This window comes from Vitis riparia, chromosome 6 (assembly GCF_004353265.1).
Source record: "Vitis riparia cultivar Riparia Gloire de Montpellier isolate 1030 chromosome 6, EGFV_Vit.rip_1.0, whole genome shotgun sequence".
NCBI lineage: Eukaryota > Viridiplantae > Streptophyta > Magnoliopsida > Vitales > Vitaceae > Vitis > Vitis riparia.
The window spans coordinates 22,148,313-22,172,277 of NC_048436.1; the positions used below are offsets into that span (position 1 = coordinate 22,148,313).

The 23,965-nt window shown below is 36.5% G+C and overlaps 2 protein-coding genes across 10 annotated transcripts; both read right to left on the minus strand.

Moving 5' to 3' along the window:
- Positions 1-1,628: 1,628 nt before the first annotated feature.
- On the minus strand, positions 1,629-16,817 carry LOC117916434 (probable acyl-activating enzyme 18, peroxisomal). 7 transcript variants are annotated; one of them, XR_004651561.1, is made up of 18 exons: positions 16,587-16,817; positions 14,854-14,927; positions 14,156-14,303; positions 13,609-13,702; positions 8,195-8,324; positions 7,855-8,114; positions 7,542-7,743; positions 6,846-6,886; positions 5,958-6,086; positions 5,689-5,762; positions 5,383-5,603; positions 4,039-4,133; positions 3,736-3,952; positions 3,346-3,471; positions 2,738-2,836; positions 2,267-2,473; positions 1,862-2,031; positions 1,629-1,794 (listed from the first exon to the last, which is right to left on the minus strand). XR_004651561.1 is itself a non-coding variant. In XM_034832451.1 (17 exons), the coding sequence occupies exons 1-17, from the start codon at positions 16,795-16,797 to the stop codon at positions 1,918-1,920; spliced, it is 2,397 nt and encodes a 798-aa protein (XP_034688342.1). In that variant the 5' UTR covers positions 16,798-16,817; the 3' UTR covers positions 1,629-1,917. The 7 variants fall into 7 exon arrangements, 6 of the variants coding, with proteins under 6 accessions (XP_034688342.1, XP_034688341.1, XP_034688345.1 ...); XM_034832451.1 differs by having other exon boundaries at positions 1,629-2,031; positions 16,632-16,817; XM_034832450.1 differs by having other exon boundaries at positions 1,629-2,031.
- Positions 16,818-17,407: 590 nt separating this feature from the next.
- LOC117915863 (glucan endo-1,3-beta-glucosidase 4) lies at positions 17,408-23,734 on the minus strand. 3 transcript variants are annotated; one of them, XM_034831596.1, is made up of 5 exons: positions 23,442-23,734; positions 21,545-21,678; positions 19,164-20,411; positions 18,026-18,053; positions 17,408-17,912 (listed from the first exon to the last, which is right to left on the minus strand). In XM_034831596.1, the coding sequence occupies exons 2-5, from the start codon at positions 21,609-21,611 to the stop codon at positions 17,768-17,770; spliced, it is 1,488 nt and encodes a 495-aa protein (XP_034687487.1). In that variant the 5' UTR covers positions 21,612-21,678; positions 23,442-23,734; the 3' UTR covers positions 17,408-17,767. The 3 variants fall into 3 exon arrangements, with proteins under 3 accessions (XP_034687487.1, XP_034687489.1, XP_034687488.1); XM_034831598.1 differs by having other exon boundaries at positions 17,408-17,909; positions 23,442-23,723; XM_034831597.1 differs by lacking the exon at positions 23,442-23,734 and adding an exon at positions 21,960-22,364.
- Between the last annotated feature and the right edge of the window lie 231 nt (positions 23,735-23,965).

The following is a 23,965-nucleotide window of genomic DNA, read 5'->3' on the forward strand; positions in this document are numbered from 1 at the left end:
ATTCAACAAAAAATACCGTCCAAGACTATTAAAATATACTATTATTATTTTATTATCTTTAATTTTAATATTTTGTATTAGATAATTTGAGACTATGGGGCAATTTTAAATTTACCTTCTAAATTTTATTATTTAGGGAAATAAAATGGTATTGATAAAAATATAACTTTAATTTATTTTCTCCTTTTACAATATGGTTGATATTTAAGGTTAAAAATATGAAAAATAGAAAATAAATATACCAATGAAAAAATAAATTCGGATACAAAATCATGCTAATGGACGTACCAAATTTAAGTCATGACCCATCAATCTTATCTTAACTAGGTCTTTGTTTAGTCGTTTTGAATAAAAAATTATGATTTAAACGGAATAATTTTAATATTTTGAAATTTTCTTTAAATAAAATCATGACGGTTCTCCCAAAATAATTCGTTCGGACTTGGAAAAGAGCTTTTAACTTCCTACAAATTGATTAGAAAAGAAAGCTCGTCTCCTCTCAAGAGTTATATGATCCTTTTGATCAAATGCCTCAAGATTTTGACACCTACTCACCATCCCCCTCAATCTCAGCCCCTTCACACCGTGTTTTCCTTGTCCCACCACCGAACTCGGCTGCTGCTTCTCTTCTTCCTCTGCAAAGTGGCTGCCCGGTGAGTTGCTGCATTTCTTCTTCATTCTTCCATTGCTCTGAACCACCATCTTTGCTGCTTCTGCATCACCATCCATCAGTTGCATCAAGCTCGGGGCGGCCAGTCTCCGAGCTCAGATTCAGATTGTATCTTCTGGGTTGGGGCTGCATTGGCTTTCTGGTTCTCTTTGAGAGGCTGAGATCAACCCTGCTTCCCATTGTCTTCCACTGGGCTAGTTCACAGAAGAATGGAGCTTGTACTGATACAAATGAGATTGTTTAGAAAGGAAAGCATGGTGTGTGGTAAGTAGAGTTTGCTTAATGATGAATTAAGAGTGAAGCTTAAAGGCTGAAGGCCTCATACAAGGTAGGGTGTCTCTTTCCAGCTTCTCTTACAACTCAAAAACTAGACAATATTCCCAGAAGCAGATGAATGAGTGCTGCTTGAGAAGGAGAAAGCTACAACCATCAAACCATCCAACCAAGGCTGTGAAGACAAACCAGTCATTCAGGTGCTGTGTGGGGAGGGCGTGCAGAGGAATATTGCATAGTGAAAAAAAATCATAAATCACAGAGAGAATTCACTCTCGTCTAATCGCTATGAGTCTCATGGACCCTCATAGCTTTAAAACACACCTTTCCAATTACGAGAAACTCGTTACATATATAGCATCAAGACATTCACCTTCTAATCAATGTGGGACATACGCATTCATCGCGCTCAGATTAAAGATTGACTTTGATATATAATTTGTCATGATTTGCTCCCTCTAGCATAAATATTGTTAGTTGTTAGTCTAATTAATCCTCACAACTTTAAAAAAATGTCTACTAAAAAAAAAAAAGTCAATTAAATATATGGTATTAAAAATTTCATCCCCTAATCAATGTGGGATATCACAAAATCATAAACAAGGTTGGTAAATTACTGTAGAATACCAAAATAAGTCTAAATCCGAAGCAAATGTTGATGAACCATAGTACAAAACCCTAAACATGAGGCAAAAGAAAATTGAATGGTGAAAATTAGTACGGTTTATTATCAAATCCAAGTTCTTATAATTGGAAGGACTAATCTTAGTGATGAAACATTCTTATGAACCAAACAGAAAAGGCAAGCTACATCCTGCCTTCACTTCATTGATAATAATATTATGATGATAGGTCATTATTATGATTGTAAGAAATACATGTCTTATTAGTAACATTGACACAATGACCTTTGGGATAATCCAATCACACATCTCTCAAAAGTTATCACACCCACAACAATTGATGATGTCGCTTTAAATTCTACTCCGAACTGAAAGCTCGTGCTTAATTTGGTCCCTCAAAACTCGCCTCAGTATCTTGTTAGAAGCAGTTCGAGGAAACTCGGGCACAATCTTAACAAAGCTCACCTGTCAATCAGTCAAACAGTTTGCATCATACACTCGTCAAGAACATGTACTCAAACATTTCCTAGAACTGGATGGTTTTAATCACTTATCACAATCTTTTATAGTGATTCCAATCCATTTTAATCATCAATTCAGGGATCCAATCAGTTTGATAGCAGCATGATGTCCAATAATCCCTCAAGTTCAACTATAAGGGAATATGAATCACCAAAGGAATTCAAAGAGAGGGCATTACCTTAAACAGAGGGTTAAGGTTCCTCTGTATGGCTTTTGAGAATTTCATCTTCAGTTCATCGGGTTCACAATTGCATCCTTTCTTCAGTACCACAAATACAACTAACATTTCTGGACCGCCATTTAGTGGTGCAGTGCTAATTGCAGCACTCTCCAAAATACTTTCATCGGCCTTGTCACACACACGTTCAATTTCAACTGAACTTGTCTGCATATCACAAAAGGACACAGTTTTAGGTAGAGTTGAACATTTAAAAGAATTGAGAATCAGGTGAGCTTAAAATTCAATGTGTGAACTCACAAAATCCAAGCAAGTATTCTTTGTTTATCAGAGTGACTGAACCATATCATTAAATGTTTTCTTAGTTCATACTTTTCCTGTCTACTAGAGGCTTATTGGCTATTGAGTGAGCTTGTAACTTGCATCATGAACACTTCTAAAACAGAGAAAGGACTAAGAAGAATGTGGTACCTTGATGCCTCCAAGATTCATGGTGTCATCAGCTCTGCCTTGTACAACAAAATAACCTCCTACGGTTCTCTTAATGATGTCCCCATGTCTCCTGAGGTGCTGCCAATATATATATATGCATATGAAGTTAAGTAAGAACACTTGCAATATCACTCTAAATTACTAATCCATTATTTGTGTATAAGGGTTTGCTTGATAATAATATAATCACTCAAGTTTGATGAACAATTCAGAACAAACAAAATATCATACACAGAGTTGTTCCTTGTGAATTTGTTTATTTTTTTTTTTGATAAGTAAAGGATATGCATTAAAAAAAGGCAAAACACCGCAAAGCATACAGGAAGTATACAAGACAGCTTAGGCCTCAAAAAACAAAGACAAAAGAATCACCTCCCTTTAAGTGGAAGCTATCCTTGTGAATTTGTTTATTGTATAACATGGGTGGTTAGCCAGCAACAAAACACAAGGCGACTAACACAACATTTGGAAGAACTGTGTTTATGGAGTTGGCAAGTTGTAGCAATGTGTACATTCATGGTCATATCTAAATGTGAATTGTATTTTTCCAGAAATATCACAAATAAGCACTATTCCAATCAGCATACCATTCCTTTGTACATTGGCATTCCCTTGAAGTAGACCTCCTCATGGTCAGCATTTAGTAACCGATCAGTTGCTCCCATGATTAGAGGGAACAAACCCACTTCACCAACACAAGGTTGATCGTCTGGCTGTCACATAGTTGATCACATATGTTTAAATATAAACACCCTAGGATGGTATGTTTGTTTCCTCCAAAATGGTTTTCACTTCTGCAAAAAAACTAAAGCAAGTGCTGATCTATAGCCAATTACAGTACAGTGGTGATGCAGCCATTTTGTCCAAAAAGTTGAAAAAGTGCAGCACCCTTCCATATAGTTATCAAACCAGCATAGAAAGTGGAACAATTTTGGAGGAGTAGAACCAAGTAAACAACTACTAGTACATGGTCTTACATAGGGAACACCATTTTCATCTAGAATGACAAAGCCTGTTGTCATCGCAGTGCTGCTAAATGCTCCAAAAGCTTGCGGTTGAAACATGCTTCCTTGGATGTAGCTTGATGCAAGCTCTGTGCCTCCACAACATTCAATAATGGGTTTGTAATGAGCCCTTGAAGAAAGCCAAAGGTCATCATCAACGTTGGATGTTTCTCCAGTGGAAGCAAATGACCTGCATAGATTGATATTCTTTTAACTTCATTTCTTGGACATAATATAAAAATTGACAGAATTATTGAAGTTCAATAAGATGATTACTTTATCTTTGTCCAATCTAAGCCTTCCATACATCCCATATTCTTCCAAGTCTTCACTAGGCTTGGAACTGTACCCAAGATAGTTACTCCCGCATCCTGAACATGCGTAACAGATAAAGCAAATTAAGGTTGGTTACTTTTATTGGTGATGGAGAAGGTAGGCCTGCAAACAGGAAGTTTCATCATGTTTGAAATGAACTAGTACTAATGGTTCTGGCTGAGCTATCCTTCAAGCCAAAAGATATAAGGATGAGCTATCCTTCAATCCAAAAGCAACATAGAATTGATACCAACATTATTTGAATATATTATGACAAATACATATTTCAGAGTTTTAAAAGGGAGAGAGACACACACACACATACACACAAGCACACCAATGCCAGCCAATGATTATATAAGAAAGTTTTTCCTTTCTCATCAAAGCCCAGAGATAAGTAAGAACCAGATTCAAGTGGCACTTCGAAAGAAAGCACACCTAAAACCAACATACTTAATGAGAACATTTTTCTTAAAATAACATAGTCAAAAAATTGTACCCCTCATAAGGCCATGTTGATGTTTGGAATCAGAATGGAGGACCAGGAATCATAATAGGAATCAAGGGATCAGATAATATGGTTCCCATTAAAAATTTCCAATGTATGGATACAAAATTAAGTAAAAATTGGAATTGGAGAAATTTCCAGGAAAAAAGGAGAAAAAAAAAGAACTCTGGAGTTATGGACTAACACTGAAACATTTCCTAGAGTTGTGGATGTCAAGCAGTTATGTTAGACAACCAATTTTCCCAAAGGCTGAAGCCTTGTAAGATTTGGGCCCACAATGCATATCATATACTCCAACACCTTACCTCATGAGTAGCCTCTTTTTTGGGCTTAAACATGGGTTTAATAAAGCGGGGAAATAAACATGCGGTGAGATTCAAACACCTTACCTCCCATCAAACGACATTGATACCATGTTAGATAACCAATTGTCCTAAAAGCTCAAGTTTATAGGATTTTGGCCCATGAGCCTATGATGTATATCCTACACTCCAACAAGTCGCACACCTGTTGAGTGGAAAGCTTGAACATGGGATCTCTTCTCTTGCTTTTTATATGATTTCCATAGACATGGAAACAAGAATTCTTCCTGCTCTAGCAGAAACAAAATATTAGTCAATGGGTGGGGGGTCGAGGCAATTATAGGAGGAACAAGTAGGATTTCCCTTCTCGATAATGTATCCAAACATTGGAATCAAGAATTGAATCAGAATGGAATTCGTGGTTCCTGCCAACCAAATATGGCCTAGTCAAATAGATCAATGGGGCATCTTTTAAATAAGCGTTGAGGGATTCACCTGAACAAACTTTCCAAAGCCACGGTCAAGAGGAGATCCATGATAGAGAGCTAGAGCTGCACCGGTTAGCAAGGATGCATAAATTATAAAAGGTCCCATCATCCATCCTAAATTTGTGGGCCAACAAAGGACATCTCCAACTTGAATATTGGACTGTGCCCATGCATCAGCAGCAGATCGAATTGGAGAAACTTGAGTCCATGGAATAGCTTTAGGATCTCCTGTTGAGAGGAAATCATTTTATATTCATAGAAGGAAATACCAGAGCAGAGCAAACAACAATTTTCGTGGTTAGGTAATCTCTACCCGTGGTTCCTGATGAAAAGAGGATATTAGTCACAGCATCTATTGGTTGATAGACCGGTGAGTAGTAATTTGGTCTGTGAAAAAATGTCAAAAAATTTGTCAGCCTAGCACATAATACATAATAGGAAGTCTGCAAGAAACTACTCAAATTGAGTGCTACATGCACAAAAACACAACTTCAGTATTGCGTGTGGTTTATAGACATGTCCATCAATCACAAAAATACTTATTCCAGCTAAGTGAACTAACACCAAAGGTGTTTACATTACCTTGGAAGATGATCAGCACGGGAAAGGAAATCTTTCCATGATAAATCTTGTTCTCTTAATTGAACATTTACATCTTTTCCTATTGCGGGGAGCAGAATCACTTTATGTGGAGCAGCTTCTACAACTCGACTGTGAGGAAAAACACAAATAGCCATCATGATAGCAGCAGTCACGAATACAAAACTACGTCCAGGTCTAATCTAGGACTAGATCCAAAAGAGCTTTTGAGTGGTAATTAGCACATCTACTAAGTTTTGGGGGAAAGCAACTTTGCCACTTAAATAAAATTTTGAAGGAAAGTTTGGTTGATTAACCAAAGTTGTTGAGGGACTTCAGGGATAATTAAAGATTCAATCAAGTTTTAGTACAAGAAAACACTGAAATTTGGTGCTTACAACAAAATTGATTTGCCTACCACTCTCCTTCCTGCTTTCAAAGAAAAGGAACTTCCAGAAAAAGGGACCTAGGTTGAATAAGCTTATTCTCTAAGCCCAGTTGACATGTTCTAACCACCAATCCATTTTGGATTCATAAGAGTTTTGGGAGCTAATTTTTCCTATTGACAGGTTTAGGAAGTTCAAACGGACACTCTGTTTCATTAGAAAGTCAAGTATGTCCATGTCAAGATCTTCAACTCTTTTATGAGCAACTAGAAAAAAATTAATATAACATATATATGACTTCATTACTATACTATAGATAGTTGTTAGTATCAAAATCTAGTATCTTCTAAGTTATATGACTCATATAAACAAGTGTGAGGAAAATAAAATCCTATATAGACCAGAAGACCTACAGATTGACACTTAATTGCCTCAAATATGTTCCCAAAAGCTAGCATCTGTAAAGAGATCACTAAAAAAAGGGAAAACAAGAGTGATCTTTTACCTGTACAAAGGAAATTTTCGACCTCTTCTTACAATGAAGTCCTGAATGCAGAATAAGATTTACAAAATAAAACATCAGAAAACTAGAGCAAAAATTGAAGACTCCATGTACTAAAATAGATAATGGAGCAAGAAATTTTTTTTTTTAACTTTACTATTATTAACCAAACCTTCTAGCAGAAATCTTGAAGAACAGAGGTTTTACAGGTGTGAAAAGTTTAGGCAACTTCCATGACTCATTTCTCTCTGTTTCATCTAAGAAAGCCTGCTGTTCAAGTGCTAAATGGCCCCTGCGCATTGGCACCAGCCTGCTCTAGGGTTCTTATGTATGCAAACAAAAATAAGAAAAGAAGTGTTCCATGGTCACAATAATCGCTTATTTGACAGTGAATATATTTAAGATTTGACAGTATGCAGAAAGACACAATTGATAGATAATATATCCCCACATTTGATTATTTTAAGTCATTTATGGAGCTGAAACATACATTAAAAAATCACCAGCAGATATACTCCATTCTTAGGCAATTTCTACCAAAGATACTAATATACAATATCATATAAACCATATCTTCATTAAGAAAATGCATGATGAGAGAGGAAAAATAAACATGTGGGAACAAGTTGGTTGCTTTTCTGGTGATCCTTCTCAACTATTTGATGCATAAGATGGTGCCTCTAGAAGTAGAAGTTTTACCTGAGTGAAGATACCCTTTGCTTTTGAAACACGCAAACGAGTTGTGATTTCCTTGGCTGCAAAGCTGTCGGCTATTGATACAACAACAAATCCTGCTAGAACAATTGCCAAATATATGATAACTGCATAGACTGTCATCGGCATGTCAATTGCAATAGCATCACCCTTTGTGAAAGTAGCATCTAGTGCATTTGCCACCAACCTGTGAACCATGTTGTTAGGACATAAGCAAAAGAGAAATAACAAAGACAATATGCCAGAGTACATGCTTAATGAATGTGGTGGAAACAGAGGTATATCATAAAAATCATACATTACTTGTTCTCGGAGTTCTTTTAATGTCATCTGATTAACAGGAGAATCATCATTGCCTTCATCTCTCCATACAACAGCCAAACTGTTATCATGCTTTCTCAGGTAACTTACAGGTAGCAAACAACATTCAGCGATATTCAAAACTGCACCAGGAAGCCATGTTCCCCCATGCTTTGATTTGTCAGTTGTATCTAGAATGCACCTTGGGGCTCTATGGAACAAAACTGAAAGCTCTTTTAGAACCATCGTCCAGTAGACCTGAAAATCATTCACAAACATTAAACTCAAACAAAAAAACAATTCTCTGCAAAATGTATGCATAAAAAATCAGGATAAACCTCAGGATTTTGAACAGAGAACTTCTGAAAGAGGCCGTGACTTGTTATAGGATCTTTGTATGATAACCCTAGTAGCCGTGGACCATAGGTTTCCATCAATCTACCCAAGTTTGTATGCTTAGACTCATATCTAACAAAAAAAGAAACCTGGGATCAGTTGGAAACCAAATACCAATAACTTATAGCAATGAAGACCACTCAATTAGTACTAATTCAAGCAGAACAACTACTTTAAAGCTCACATGCATACATGAACCACAGAACTAGCATAATGTGGCCTCATTGTATAATGGATTAGATTCATGGAAAAACATACAGTACAAGCATTTCTTGGATGAGATTGGTTAAGTTCAATTTGCAATTGAAAAAAGAACTTTGATTCAACAGGATCTTAGACACCAACTACGCTGAGTTGCTTAGCAAAACCCCCCACAAACAAGTGGAGGTTGCATCAAACACACATTCAAGCCAGCTCTTCAAGCTCTCCTCAAAATCAAATTTCACTTGTATGCATGTAGAAACTAAATCAGGAAAGAAAGAAAAATTCAAAATCCAAATTTAGGATATTGATCCACTGACCAATAAACTTAGATATGCTAATAGGTCCAAAATGTATACATTTGAAGAAAAACAGATAAAAACAACAGTTCCAAGTTGTCTATCTTAGCCAAAAATCTTGAAAGTTCTCGTCCCACCCAAAATAACTGATTTGGACTGAAAATGATTGAAACGCTTCAAATTAAACTCTAGTAACTATGAAATAAATTAATCACAAAGTGGGTTGGTAAGGCCACCATTCTAGACCAGTAACAGTAACTGCACACCCCCAAGACAAAACAATAGCCACAAACACTAGTACGCAAAACCACATGCACCTCCACTGCAAACAAATAACAGCACACAAGCAGATGGACAAAATCACAACCCACAACCCACATGATGTTGCCACGCCATCACATGACCCCACCCAAGTGGGCACATGATGATGTGGCAAAATCACAGAAAAAAACACACATGGGCCCAAGCCACCTTCAATGCAAAAACAGGTACAAGTACATGCAAGAAGCGAGAGGGGGTCTGCAAAGCATCACAAAATGGCAACCAACATGATCTTGCCACGTCATCAGATGACCCATCACATGCTGACCTGGAAGGATCAGGTGTGATGAGAGTGTAGGGTGTTAGGTGAGGGTGAATATTATTACAGAGAAGGGAACCAGTAGAGAGGAGGGCCTCTGGTGGACTCATCCCATTCAGCATAGACCGAGTGGAATACCAGCTGGTGCAACCCATGTGGGTGCGAAGGGCTCAGCACCCTCCGAGCCACCACCTCGCGCCACACCTCACTTGGGTCCGACCCTCTGGCTCCGCCCACTGCTGCCTTCAAAATTCTCTCAAATTCTTGAGCTTCTTCCATGGATAACCCCGCCTTCACCAGCTCCCCAACCCCCACTTCAGCTACCCTCATCCCCATCTCCAAACACCCCTCCCCCTGCCTGCAATGATGGGAGTTTGGTACTTGGAGGACGCGAAGGTGTCCGGTGGGGAAAGTAGTCAAATGACCATCACGTGCGTATTCTGGAACGGGGATCTGAAATGACTAAAATGCCCACAGGCGAACGTGGACCAATTTTTTCTCTGGGCATTTTGGTACATCTGTTCAGCCGGAATTTCCGGACAAGTAGGTCCCACTATAATAGTTTAACATTTTCACAACCATCATCATCATCCCCAATTCAATTTATTTTATATTTAAAAATATTTTGTTCATAAAATTAAAAATATCTATATATTAAATAAAATAATTTATGAATTGGACTAATTCTTTTTATATGTTGGTTAGAGAACTCTTGTCACTTGCTTATGACTACTACAGTATACTATTATTATTGTATTTAAAAATAATAATAATATTGTAGTAGGTAATTTGAGATTATGGGGTAATTTTAAAACTTCCTTCTAAATTTTATTATTTTTGGAAATAAAAATAGATATTGAGAAGAGAGAACAAACTTAGCCCCATGAAAATATTGCACACAACAAAAATATAAATTTCATTTGGTTTTTTTATTTATTAATTTGAAATTTCTTCTCATTTTTTTTTTTACAATATGATTGATATTTAAGGCTAAAAAGACCAAAATAAAAAATAAATATACCAATCAAAAAATAAATTCAGACGTACCAAGTTTTTAATTAATTCTCGGTTTACTTGTGTTGAATTAAAAATATGATTTAAATTGAAAATGCATAATTTTAATTAATTAATTTTAATTTTATTTTATTTTATTTTATTTAATAATTTTCATAATACAACCAAATATAAAAAAAATGATTTATCTTAACATTTTCTTTTTTTTTCTTAATACTTTTCAAACACCAAATATAACCTTAATATTTTAAAATTTTCTTTAAATAAAAACCTTGTATTGGACTCGAAACTTTGAAAATTCAAAGCTGGGGATTGGTTCTCCCAAAATACACAAGGAGCCTTTAACTACCTACAAATTGATTAGAGATGAAAGAAAGCTCGTCTCCTCTGCAGATTCATGATCTCTTATGACCCCTTGATCGAATAATACTAGTTATGTTCTTTACGATCAATCTTCCATCAAACGGCTCAGGATTTTAACACACCTACCCACCATCCCACTCAATCTCAACCCCTTCACACCCATTTTTCCCTGTTTCACCACCAAACTCAGCTGCTTCTTCTCTTCTTCCTCTGCAAAGCGGCTGCCCAGTGAGTTGCTGCATTTCTTCTTCACTCTTCCATTGCTCTGAACCACCATCTGTGCTGCTTCTGCATCACCATCCATCAGTTGCCTCAAGCTAGGGCGACCGGTCTCCGAGCTCAGATTCAGATTGTATCTTTTGGGTTGGGGTTGAATTGGCTTTCTGGTTCTCTTTGAGAGGCTGAGATCAACCCTGCTTCCCATTGTCTTCCACTGGGCTAGTTCTCAGAAGAATGGAGCTTGTACTGATATAAATGAGATTGTTTAGAAAGGAAAGCACGGTGTGTGGTAAGTAGAGTTTGCTTAGTGATGAATTAAGAGTGAAGCTTAAAGGCGAAAGGCCTCAAACAAGGTGGGGTGTCTCTTTCCAGCTTATCTAACAACTCAAAAACTAGACCCTTCTCCCAGAAGCATATGACTCAGTACTGCTTGTTAAGAGCAAGCTACAACCATCAAACCATCCAACTAAGGCTATGAAAACAAACCAGACACTCTCATTGTCAGGTGCCTGTGTGGAGAGTGTGCAGAGCAATGTTGAATGATAACCATAAACCATAAATCAGAAAGAGAATTCATGGTGAAGCCTAATGAACCTGTAACAACCCACTACCTCTCGTCTAATGAACATTGTCCACTCTTAAGTTCAATGGAGCCTCACGGTCTGTTTTAACCACCCAATTAAGAGAAATTTACCATATATATAGTATCAAAAGGTTCTTCCCATAAGTAAGTTGGAATATTATGATTATCCTTCATTTCACCCCATGCAAAGGATTGTAAGGTCAAATAAACAGATGTCCGCTACAAGACTAGACAAAGTCCTACAACGGGGTGAAGGATTGGCTCTGAGTCTAATGGACCCTCACACTTTTAAAACACATCTACCTAGATAAAAAAATTAAAAAAAAAATTCACTTCATATATAATAAGGAACTTTGTTCCTTAATCGATGTGAGATATCTCAAAACCATAAACGAGACTGGTAAATTATTGTTAAAATACCAAAATAAGTTCAAATCCAAAATAAATGATGATGAACAATAATACAAAACCCTAAACATGGGATAAAAGACAACTGAATAGTGAAAGTTAGCAGGTTTATTATCCATCCAAGGCCTTGTAGTTGGAATGACTTAACTTCATGCCAACATAATCAGCAAGCAGTGATAAGACTAAGAATCAGCTCATTGTTAATCAGCCTAATCAATTTCATGGGTTGACTAATTTTTCCATTTCCAAACAGGACATGAAATGTTTGGTTGATAGCTAACATGTTTGCCTTCATTTCTTCTTAATCTGCCTAACTGTGGGGTTAGGTAAGATCAAGTCTTCTTCTGTTTTGATAGGTTGGTAAGCTTTGAATCTTAGAGTGGTCATCTGAAAACAACAAGACTTGGACTGCAATTATATAGAACTCAAGTTCCACAATTCCTCAAATCAACCTTTCTAGTTCCTACATAATACAAGGAAATTGGATCAACAATAAAAAGAAACTCCAGGAAAGAATAACTACTACAAATATCCAGGGAAAAAAAAAATTATACTGACATTAAAGTGAAGTCCCTCTTTTAACCAAGAAATAGACCCCCATCATGCTTGTGTGGCCAAGAGAGAAGCCACATCTCTTGAGCCTTTCACATAGGATTCTAATTTTTCCACCAGTGGGAGAATTCTTTTTTCTTGTGCTTTCTCTCATCCATTTCTGTTCTCACTTCTCTTTACATCAATTGTTTCCTATTTTAAAAAATAATTTTTTTTGATATTTTCAAAAACAAAATTTTTGAAAACTCAAATATAAAAGGATGTGTACTTTTATAAAGGCACTGTGTACTTTTTTCAAATCCAAAAAAATAAATTCTCCAAAAACTGTTTTCAATACATGTTTTTCAAGTTGAAGAATTGTTTTCCATTATAAAGAATATAAAATTGATTTTAAGGACAGTTTCCAAAGAGATCCTAAAACACAAGGCATTACCCATTTTCATGTTTTAATTGTATTTTCTCTACCAATTCAAATTAAAAAATTGCAAGTAGTTCACCTACAACATCACCTAATTTTGATTCAAAAAATAAAAATGAACACAAAAATTTCTATTTCAAGCTGTTGTTCCCTGTAGTTACCATCAGATAAGCCCTAGCCATTATGTTGCAGACAGTTAGCAGTTGTCTTAATCATAAGCAAACCTTCTGGAGCTGGTAACAACCTCAGAAATCAGAAGGTAGGCTGTCAGTGAATTACTACTCCCACAAGTTCAGAACAATTTTGAAAGCTAGATCCATCATTTTTTCTTTGATCTCTTGTAAATTTAGTCTCATTTTCCAAATTTCTATGCATTAGTTCCTACTCTGTGAATCTTATACTCTATTAGCGGGGGGGAAACACACATCTGTTGAAGAACCATGCTTACAAAATCCCTTCAATAATGGTGCCAAGCCACCATACAGTTAGCATACAAGAAACCAAAGAGATTTCCACAAAGAAATTATCATTAGATGTATAGGCATAGCAGATCCCATTCACGCAACACAAATTTCCCATGGTGGTGAATGAAGAAAATGGACATTTTTTCTATGAACTAGACTAACAAGTTTATAGGGCACAGCAAAAGGAGGACGAGCCATGAGCTTGAAGACTTCCTATCAATATTGGAAGCTCTAGCATCGATTCATCAGAATTACCTAGCAAATCGCAGGGTCCACTCTGTGGCTACTTCATCATGTTTAGGTCTGTCAGCCAAGTACAAGTGGGCAATGCCAGGAACAAGAGCGTTATCTGCAATGATGAGATATCTATACATTTAGAGAGGATAAATTTGGAGGAAACAAAGGTGGGGATAGGCATATCACATTTTTAACTTAAAACCTACTTAATTACCCAACACATTCGACACAAAATCAGCATAATTTAATGTTTTCTGATGTTGTGTGTCTGAAGAAAGTGTTCCATCAGAAAACCCATTTTTAAGGTTCTTTGGATTTAAAATATGCGATTGACACGATCCTTTTCAAATTCCAATTAAGACCCAGAGCAACTGACAGCTATGCTTCACCTTCTCTTCTTCAACCAGGAACAGGGAACACGGTTGGAAAGAGGAACAGACCAACAAAAAACACATCCCTGAAATAATGTAATGGTGTACACAAACGCTTAACACCCCCTCCCACCCCATCCACCAAAAAGGGAAAAAGAAAACGTGTATACTCAAAAGAAAATGAAATGACTTACAAGGGTCAGGCTTTGTAAAAATTGATCTAATTGCAAGTAGCACATTAGAGATGGTTAGGGCTGGACTCCAACTGTCCTTCAAGATATCCACACTTAGATTGCCAGCAGAATCAACATTGCAGTGGTAGATTCGAGTTTTAAATACTACCTGCAAACCTGAAATGTAATTAAATATTTGAAGGAATAGACAATAAACAGTATTAGGCAAATTATGCAATATCGCCAGTGTTACAGATAAGACTATAAGACTAGCAAGAAATGGCCTCTTTGAAGAGGCAATGTTGATAGTTGCAGTATTAAGATACCAGAAACTCTCTAGGCAAGAGGTATGGTTAACATCTGAGTTGGGATAGGTTGCACCTAGAATATACTAGGATGGTTCTGACAATGGACCATATCATTATCCCAATCAAAACCAACTTCAAAAGTCCACGAATTTCATTGTCAATATCAAATAAGGATATGAACTTGAATGGCCTTCAATAAAATCTAGTCAGACATAGAAGTGATGCTAATTTTACACATAGTATTATATTAATAATTAATAGTGGGAGATTTGATTGCTGTAGTACTTTGCTGAATTCTTATGGTATGGTAGGCAAAAACTAAAAAAGGCACTGTACGATAATGCCCAATTATTTCGTGATGCCAGGAAAACTGTTCATATATTTCCAATGATGATGATGATGTGAGGATACCTTTGGAGGTTTGAATGGATAGTCAGATGGAAAGGTGATGTCAAGAAAAAATATACCACCTTCATAGGGCGTTCCTGCAAATTTGGACATAAATAAGCCTGTTAGTTTTTTCCCCCCAAATAATTGATCCAAAAGTGGTGTAAAGCCAAAGGAAAAACTATCAAAGTAAAAAGGTTCTAAAGCTTTCATGCAATTACACACTGCACAAATTGCCCTTAACATTGGGGACAACCGAAGTATATTATGCAACCAAAACTAAAATAAAAATTAAAATCAAAGCAAAATTACAAGGCAAAGTGAATGTTTAGCCATCAATCCTGTTTTGTATCAGAGTCACATTTTATACTAGAGTTCAGCATATTTATAAGCTCTCAGCAGGATTAAAAGGGTTAAAGAAAAAGCCAACTTAGCTGATGCATTTAATGCACAAACAAATTTGTTAGTCCTATTAGAAACATGTAAATGCCGAGACTAAAAAATTTGAAAGAATCCCAGAAACCTTTAGACATTCTCTTTAAATTATATCCACTTTCAAATTTTTGTAAACTTGTTAATCTTCTATACAAAACTCCCAGCTTTTACACAATACATAGAAGATACCAGAAGTTTTGATGACCAAATTTCGATAATTTAACCAATGGTTTACGTTTAGGAAAAGCAAAATATGAGAGCTTGAAATGTAGAGTTCACAATCACACAGCACTAAAAGAATTACCACAACAGAAAAACACAATACAGAACAAGTAATCAAAGACAGGAGACCCAGTACCTCAGACTCCCCAAGTTCTAAAGAGGAGCCAGTAACTTTTAAACTGGAGCTCCATTTGGATGCTGAGAAAACACGGGAATAGAGATAGAAATTGGGAAAAAGAAGTATACTAAAACCTCATATTTTATTTCATTTTGGTTGCAGAGAAATCAGAAAATTATATAATAAAATCAACCTTCTATCCACTTCTTAGAAACCAAACAGACAGTTAAACAAGTTGAACATAATACTCAGCAGAAATAGAACCCAATCATTAGTTAGAGCACAAACAAAAGAACCTTACTTTTCCTAAGTCTCTGAAAGCCAAACAGACCATTAAACCCAATACTCACAGAAAGAGAACCCAAATCAAAATTCTGAGCATAACCAAAGAAATTTCAATTTCCTTTTCATTTTCCAAAGTTTCACAAAAACCAAGCAGACCCTTATGCAATTCCAATATTAAACAACTAATTAACCCAAAACCTGAAACCAATACTCACAATATGATTACCCAAATCAGAACTATGAACATAAATTCTAAACCTAAGAATACTCGCTTTCCTTTTTTTTTCTATTTCAAAGTTTCTTGACATCCAAACCGACCCTTAAGTAAAGTTCAACCCATTACTCATAGAAAGAGAACCCAAAATGCATAAACCCAAGAACCCTATTTTCCTCCACCTTTTCCTAAGTTCCTCAGAAACTAAACAGACCTTTAAGCATGCTCAACCCAATAGTCAAAGAGAACCCAAATTCCACAGACCCAGAGCCCTCATTTTCCTCTCCTTTTTACTAAGTTTCTCAGAAACCAAACAGATTCTTAAGCAAGTTTAACCCAATACTCCCAGAACCAAAATCAAAACTCTGAGCATAAACCCAAGAACCCTCATTTTTTCCTTTTTCCTTTTCCCAATTATTCTCTCGAAAACAAACAGACCACCATGCAAATTAAGGCAACGAGTCCAAAAAAAAAAAGAGGGACCTGAAGGGCCAATGAGGGTGGAGACCCAGTGATAGAGATTGTCACCCTTGGGACCAGCGGAGCAGTCATCAGGAGGATCCGCGTTGAGCTCCATCATCTCCTTCTGAATCCTCTTCCCTGATGCTGAAACTGAAGTGGTGGAAGGCCAACATCTTCCTCCACCTCCACTACCACTTCCTCCTACTCCCGACACACTTGAGTTCATGCTCATTCCTCTACTGGCAAAGAGACTTGGGGAAGAAAAGAGTGGTTCAGAAGGTTAAGAAGCCAGAGCGGCAGAGAGACCAAACGACGTCGTTTTACAAGGATATTGGTTTACTAGATAATGCAAAATATTTGGTACAAATACGGTATTAGCTATTAAAATTTGAATTTTTTTGAGTAAAATAGATGAAATAATCCAAAATTTGCAAATTTAATTTCTTTTCATGTTAAAATGAATCAAATATTATAATTAGGTTAATCAACAAATGATCAAATCGGTCACTTCGGATGAAATTTATTTTTTTTTGTAGGTATTTGGATGAAATTCATGTTATACAAATTATTTTAAAAATTATCTAATTAATTGTATATGTTAACACTAATTTGATCCAAAACCAATTATATTCAACCCAAACTGAAGAAAGTATATGAGGTTTTTGGCAAATCATATCAAATATCAAACTTTATCACCCCTTGAACTATCACATCGTGTATTTAAATTTTGTCACCAAACCTAGCCGGATCAGGCTAGGGTCACGACTGACTTAGATGCAAACTCAACCGGGCTCCGGATTAGAATTCTCAGGCAGGCTCGGATTAGGCTTTGGACCGACGGGTGCACTAGAAAAAAAAATTTAAATTTTCTCATTGGAAAAGAAAAGAAAAATAAGCTCCAGTTACTGTTCATGAGTACAAATCAAGGTGGAACCACCAACACAAAGAAAACAGAGGTGGTTAAGGAAAAAGGAGACTCAAAATCCAAACTAGACTGATAAAAAACAGAATTATGAATACATTAATACAATGATATTTCAACCAATGTTGGATTGCTTGACTTCTGCATTTCCCTTGTGACTTCACTGCACTGCAATACTGCAATCTTCTGACCCGAAAAAATAAGCTCACATTTCAATCTCAAATCATGGGCTCTCTCTGCCTATACTGATGGGGGTTCCTGCAAAATTGGGTGGATGAGGTTACAGTGAGATCAGTATGAGGAGCATTGCTGGGATCAGAACCCCAAGTCTGGGAACTTGCTGGGTTGGACTCCTGCTGGAGAGGCTTTCAGGCGCGAATGCTGAGGAAGGAGAGGTTCCTCCACTGGAGCTTGAATTAGAACTGCTTCAAAATGTAACACGTTTTAGAGTCCCAAGCCAGGAAAAAAAAAAACAAAAAACCATGTGTTTTTTTCTTTGTTTGATTGAGAATAAGCTAGATGAAGATGGATTACTGACCTTCCTGAAAAGATACAAGATCCATAACCTGCCAAAGGGTATACACCAATACAGAGATTAGGTGGCAATGAAAAGAATGTAAGGGAAAAGGGAAAAGGTAAGGGAAAGAATAGACAGAAAAAAAGAAAAAAAAAATGCACAAAAAACCTATTATGAATCCAGGAATGAAAGATCGGACAGTTTGATTTTCCATCCAGATATTTTTTTTTTGTTTTCCTCCCTTTCTCATATACCTATTTTTGTTTGTGAATTTTCAGAATAACTGTGAAACATTTCTGAAAACAACAGCCATCCTTTACCAGAAGAGGTGCACCAGTGCTTCCAGTGAAGAAGAGTTCATGTACCTCACAGTCTACACTTCAAGTTTCAAAGCAACTTTGTGTAAGAATGATTTATAACAGGCAATAAGGACAGTGGAAAAGCTCTTTGCTCAAAAGGCTAGGAGATTACTGTTGAGGTGCAAAGTACAAAGGATCTAGAGTTGGTGCCCATCAATAAGTTGGAAACACTTCATAAGAATCTGAAAGGAAGAGTTGTTGGGATTGGTAGAACTATTTCAACTAAAGGTAATATCTCATAGGAATCAACTGTTCGAATGGAAGCCAATGATCTACTATAGAAGAGTTCCCTCTCTTTCCTCATCCAACTGTGATGATAGGCATTTGCAAAAGTCATCGACCGGGGAGAGTAGTTTTGAAAATAATACTATACCATAAATGTGGCAGTGGAAGAACTATAGCACAGTCTCAGCAATCAGGAATTTGTACTCATACATCAAATTTGTATACATTTTTAGCATTAAAAGCAGGTTATGCTGCTTAGTGGCATTTTTCCATAGGAGAATGAGTCTTGCCTTAAAATTCTTCTAAGAAAACTTCAAATTGTTGTCTTTTTAAAGCCATGGTAATATGCATTAAAATGGATCCCTTTCCAAAGGAATCCTAAGATTTTTGACAATTTGTCAAATAACCTGACATTGATTATCTCCTCGCAATGATCAGAAAGAACAAAAATCTATGTCTGACACATTTTCTAATAAAACTGAGCATGAAATTAAAGCAAAAGAAATTAATGGGTGAATCCAAAGACAAACAATGGGTTCAATATACAACAATGAAAGGAGGTTACAGGAACTTACTGGGATCAGCTGTGGTTGTCGTAGCTGTACCCCTAAAGTCACAGGTACCACCACCACTACGCATCTTCTGATAATAATCGTTGTAGGCATAAGAAGCATGGTTCTGGTAGGTATTTGGGGAATAACATGGCTGTCCTTCTTGAATGGCCGTGCAGTTAACCTGACTTTGCCCACAAGCCCAGTTGAGCCCTTTTTCCAAATCATCAGAATCTGCACCTTCTTTTGCAACACAGAAAACTGTGGTAGAATTCCCTGTCGCTTGCAGTGAAGTACTCCAGCTTAGAGGGTAAACAGCAGTCCCATTGGTTAAAAACACACCCCAGTTTCTCTCTGAAACTGGTCCAGATCTCTTGTCTTCATTGAGCAACTCATAAATGTATGTGTTAATGGGAATATCTGGCTGACTAGGTGGACCTGAATTATTTAGAACCCGCCGGATCAAATTACTATTGAAGGTTTCAGCATTTTCCACAGTGGCATCTGGTTCATTGGCTCCACCAAGCCATGGCCAGCCAGATTCTGTCACAACAACTGGGACCACTGAAAAATTGAAAGCTTGTACAGAATAATAGGCAGCATCCACCATAGCATCAAGCATACTTTCATAGTGGAAAAGAGTGTTTGGGTCAACGATCTGCTTGACTGAGGGTAATGGTCGGAAAAGGGCATAATCAATTGGGAAAATCCCATCTCCATTGGTGTATCCATAATAAGGATAGGCATTCAACATAAAATAGGAATTTGTGTTCTTTAAAAACTGAAGCATCTGATAAATCGTAGAGTTCCATGTTGAATTGAAGGTGGCAGTGGAAGGAGGGAAAGGCCTAGGAATTATATCCAAGGATTGTGGAGCTGAAACTTTTATCTGAAAATTTAGGTTTGATGCAACTAGGGCTTTATGGAGGTAATTCATGGCAGGAACCAAAACAGGGGCAGCATGAGGGATTGAAGTAAGAACCTCACTGCCAACAGCAATGGCTGTTATATTGGTTGAAGGCACATATGCTGCAACATTTCTATTAATCCAGGTGGCCGCTGTCGATGGAGATTGTCCGATTCCTAGGACTTCCTCATTGGTGACACCAACTACAACTTCAATCCCAGTGTTTGCAAGGGCATTTAACATGTGAGCATCAGCATCATAAAGCCGCACATGTGTAATTTGATGGGCTTTAAGAATTCCAACCAAAACTGAAGCTGATGGTAGGTTGGAAACATCAGTACCAATGTTTACCCCCACAAATGCACCTACAAGTCCAAGAATGTGATTCAGTAACAATTTGAAAGAAAAGTAATGCTATGTTGTTGTGATGAATCATATCTCCATGTTCCAGTAAAGAATTGAGATAATATTGCTGCAAGATGCATAGCAGATATTTTTAAAGACTGGCATTTCCTCTAGTTCCTACCAGAGTTTGTGCCTCCTGTGAATGCCTAAGCAGAATGTTAGAGCCGTAATGGGCTCAATTTATTACGCAATAACAATCCAAAACTGCAAACATAGACTATATAGTATTCCAACGAAGCACCCACGAATACAGCTTAAACTACAAATTTAAAGTGTGAAGAAAGATGATTTCTTAAGTCTTAAAAGTGCTTTGATAGCAAACTACAAACAGAACGCAACAACAACAACTTCAGTTCCATTACACATGCACCTTTATTCTCTTGTTGGAAGCCCAAGGCCAAGGAATAAAAATAACATTAGAAGGAAGAAAAAGAAAAAGAAAAAGAAATGACAACATTGAACCTCACTGCAAACAAGCATGGAATCATAGCATGACAACCAATTTAAATATAGTTTCTAAATAAAATGAAGGTTAAAATGTTTACTATAAGGAAACTCCCTTTGAAATCTCCAAAAGACAACACTTGTATCATTCCACAAAGAATGTAGTTGGCATTAGGAACAACTAACAATTAATTCAAATTTAAAAATGGTTTATTGTTTACATTTTTGTAACAGAAAGAACTTAAGAACCCTTCAAAGACAATAATGAGCATCAATGATTAGGATTTTGAAGCGTACCATTATCGATCATTGTTAACAATCACATTTCTTTTCCAGTTATGTATAAATACATTCCCAAAATTGTAAATTTACAGATATTGTATAAATTGACAGTGGGACGTGCAAGAGAATTGTTAGCGGAATGGTACAGAATCAAGGAGCAAGCACACAAACGTGACTTGGCCAAAATAAAACATCGAAGTGCTTTAAGGTGAAGAATAGTTAATTTTTCCAAGATAATTCCAACCCAAAGACTCAAAATTTCTGAAGCAGATTCAGCCTATCACTCAATTGGCAGCTTTGACTATCCCTTGACTGTAGAAAAATATGAATAGTAGCAAAAAAGGCCAGATCCAGTTCACTAGATTACCTAATGCATTGCAAAACATGCCAACTAAGAGCAAAAGCACAATTGCAAGCCATTTTTCAGGCATCATCTGATCCAAGAAAAGCTTCAACTGGGGCCTTCCCTCCTATGCCTTCAACACTTAGGTGGATAAGAAACTGTGAAAAGTTCATCCAGAACATGCAAAATGAAACAAGATACTGTTAGCTAAAGGCAAACTCCAATCAAAACTGAGAATGTGAGTGAGAGAAACTCAAAAAATATGAACTAGAACCATAAATTTCCTGTATCAATGGTATTTTACATTTTGTAGGAGACAGAAAATCCAAAAGAACTTGTAAACCACCAAATAGCATAGCTTCTCAGATATGTGTAAATAGAAGCACCCATAAAAGCATTTCAAGAAGAAGACGTGCATAGCAGAAATAAAATCAGTTACATTTAAAGAAAAGACTCCACCAAGCAGTAGTACACCTTCATATCCATCAACAGGCAGGTCCAGTTTCTTCTTCAAAAAACATATCGCCCTTCCTCAGACCATATCTTCCTCTTAATTAAGTATTTCCTCTTTTCTATTTCATGACAAAAACACCAATCGAAACCACACACCCTACCCCCAAAACCCAAAGGAAAAAATAAAAGGCTTGTTGTTGAACTAAACAGAGGGAATCAAGGTCAAAAGCAATTTAGTTCTATATCTCTAATTATCGATCAACATATCGAGGCTACTTTTCAATTAAAGATAAAACTAAAAGAAAAGAAGAAAAGAGCGAGATGGATAAACCTAGTGGACAACTGCAGGCAACAGCATCCAGTAGGTAACTTTCAGAACCAAAGAAATAGAATAATAAAATAATTGATTTATCTAAGAAAAGAAACCCTAGGGTGAAGACTGGATACACCAAGGCCAGATGAAAAAGATAACAATGATGACAAAAAAAAAAAAAATGAAGAATAGAATGAAACCTCCATGGGGCACTTCATATAAAAGCAGTCAAAGATAAAATCAAGCAGGGCTGAGGTTCAACAGGCTGGAGATATTAGCAAATGGTGGACAAAGCATGACATTTTAGCAATGACAAGGAAAATAAGGTTAAGAGTAACAATTCACAGAGAGAGACACAGCACAAATGGTAAGAAGACTACTAAGGCTTTATCTTGCTCAACCCTTTTCAGATGAATGAATTCCATTGATTTAATCAATAGACTGGATATGACTATAAATAATTGAAATGCAGAACATTAAAGAATTGAGCTGCAAGTTCAATTCATGGTAGTGTGAAGTTCAATTCATGACAGTGTGAAGTTCAATTCATGGAAGTGTGAAGTGTTCAACTGAACATGGACCCTCAAACAATTCAGCTGCTTTCCAGCATATTAGATATAACTCAAATTGAAAACCAACCTTACCCAAATTGATTTCAGTATTTAATAAAGTATTTTATAGAAAACAATAACACAATGTAAGCCAAGAAATTTGTTAGAAGTAGTTCAATAAACCATAAGAAGAAATTCACACTCAGAACGCTAAAACCCTTGAAAAGGTAGCATTACATCTCTTCAATGTTTACCAGCATTAAAGCAAATTTCACCATATAATGTACAAAGTTAAAGCTCAGTTTAACTCATCCAAACGGCCACGTAGCAGAACCCTCACCATAAAGCAACATAACTAAGCCCCTAAGGAACAAAAGTTAATGAGTAAAAATACAGAAACTCAGCACGAGAAAGCTTAATCAGCAAACCCAAGACGAAACCAGAGGCTAAAACCCCAAAAAGAGTAAGTAACAAAGTACCCAGATACCAAAACTCCAAAAAATACTAAACAACAAACCACCCAGATGTCAAAACCCTAAGAAAACCCAAATAACAAAATACCCAGATGAAGAAATCAAGAAAAATAGTGAAAAGAGAAATGTACCTGATCCAACTAGCTCAGCTGAAGAGACCCAGAAGTCTACCCTGTAAGAACCATCCACAACATTAACAAAACCCTAACTCAGTAGATGCCTATTTCACACATACAATCCACTGTACAGAGCAAATACTCCCAGAGAATCTTAAAAGTTTTCAAAACCCCAAAAAGCCAGTCCTTTTTTATACAAGGAACCAGAACAGTCCAACATACTTCTAGACCTATTTATTTCCTTTCATTTAATATAGGATCCTCTTAAAACCATGCCCCACCAACCCAACGGACAAAAATAAAAATTAAAAAGAATGAAAACAAATTCCTCTCTGGAAAGAAACCTCCTGCAATTTTGTTTTTTGGGTTGGCCTTTTTTTCATATTTTCATTTAGAAGATTAAAATACATGTATTTTCTGGATTTCGTAAAAATCAAAGTTAGTGCTGTGTAATTAATGATTTAAAATACACGTATTCTCTGGATTTCGTATAAATTCAATGTTAATGCTGTGTAATTAATGTATTATCTTTTGCAAAA

Coding starts and splice junctions, on each gene's coding strand:
- LOC117915863 (XM_034831596.1), bottom strand. CDS start 21,611: ATGATGCCTGAAAAATGGCTTGCAATTGTGCTTTTGCTCTTAGTTGGC. Junction 20,412..21,544: donor CATGTTTTGCAATGCATTAG/GTAATCTAGTGA, acceptor TTGGACTTGTAG/GTGCATTTGTGGGGGTAAAC. Junction 17,913..18,025: donor TCTTGTATCTTTTCAGGAAG/GTCAGTAATCCA, acceptor TACATTTTGAAG/CAGTTCTAATTCAAGCTCCA.
- LOC117916434 (XM_034832450.1), bottom strand. CDS start 16,797: ATGAGCATGAACTCAAGTGTGTCGGGAGTAGGAGGAAGTGGTAGTGGA. Junction 8,325..13,608: donor TGGACCCTGCGATTTGCTAG/GTAATTCTGATG, acceptor TTTTTTTGTTAG/ATATGAGTCTAAGCATACAA. Junction 3,472..3,735: donor ATGAAAATGGTGTTCCCTAT/GTAAGACCATGT, acceptor ACTATGTGACAG/CCAGACGATCAACCTTGTGT.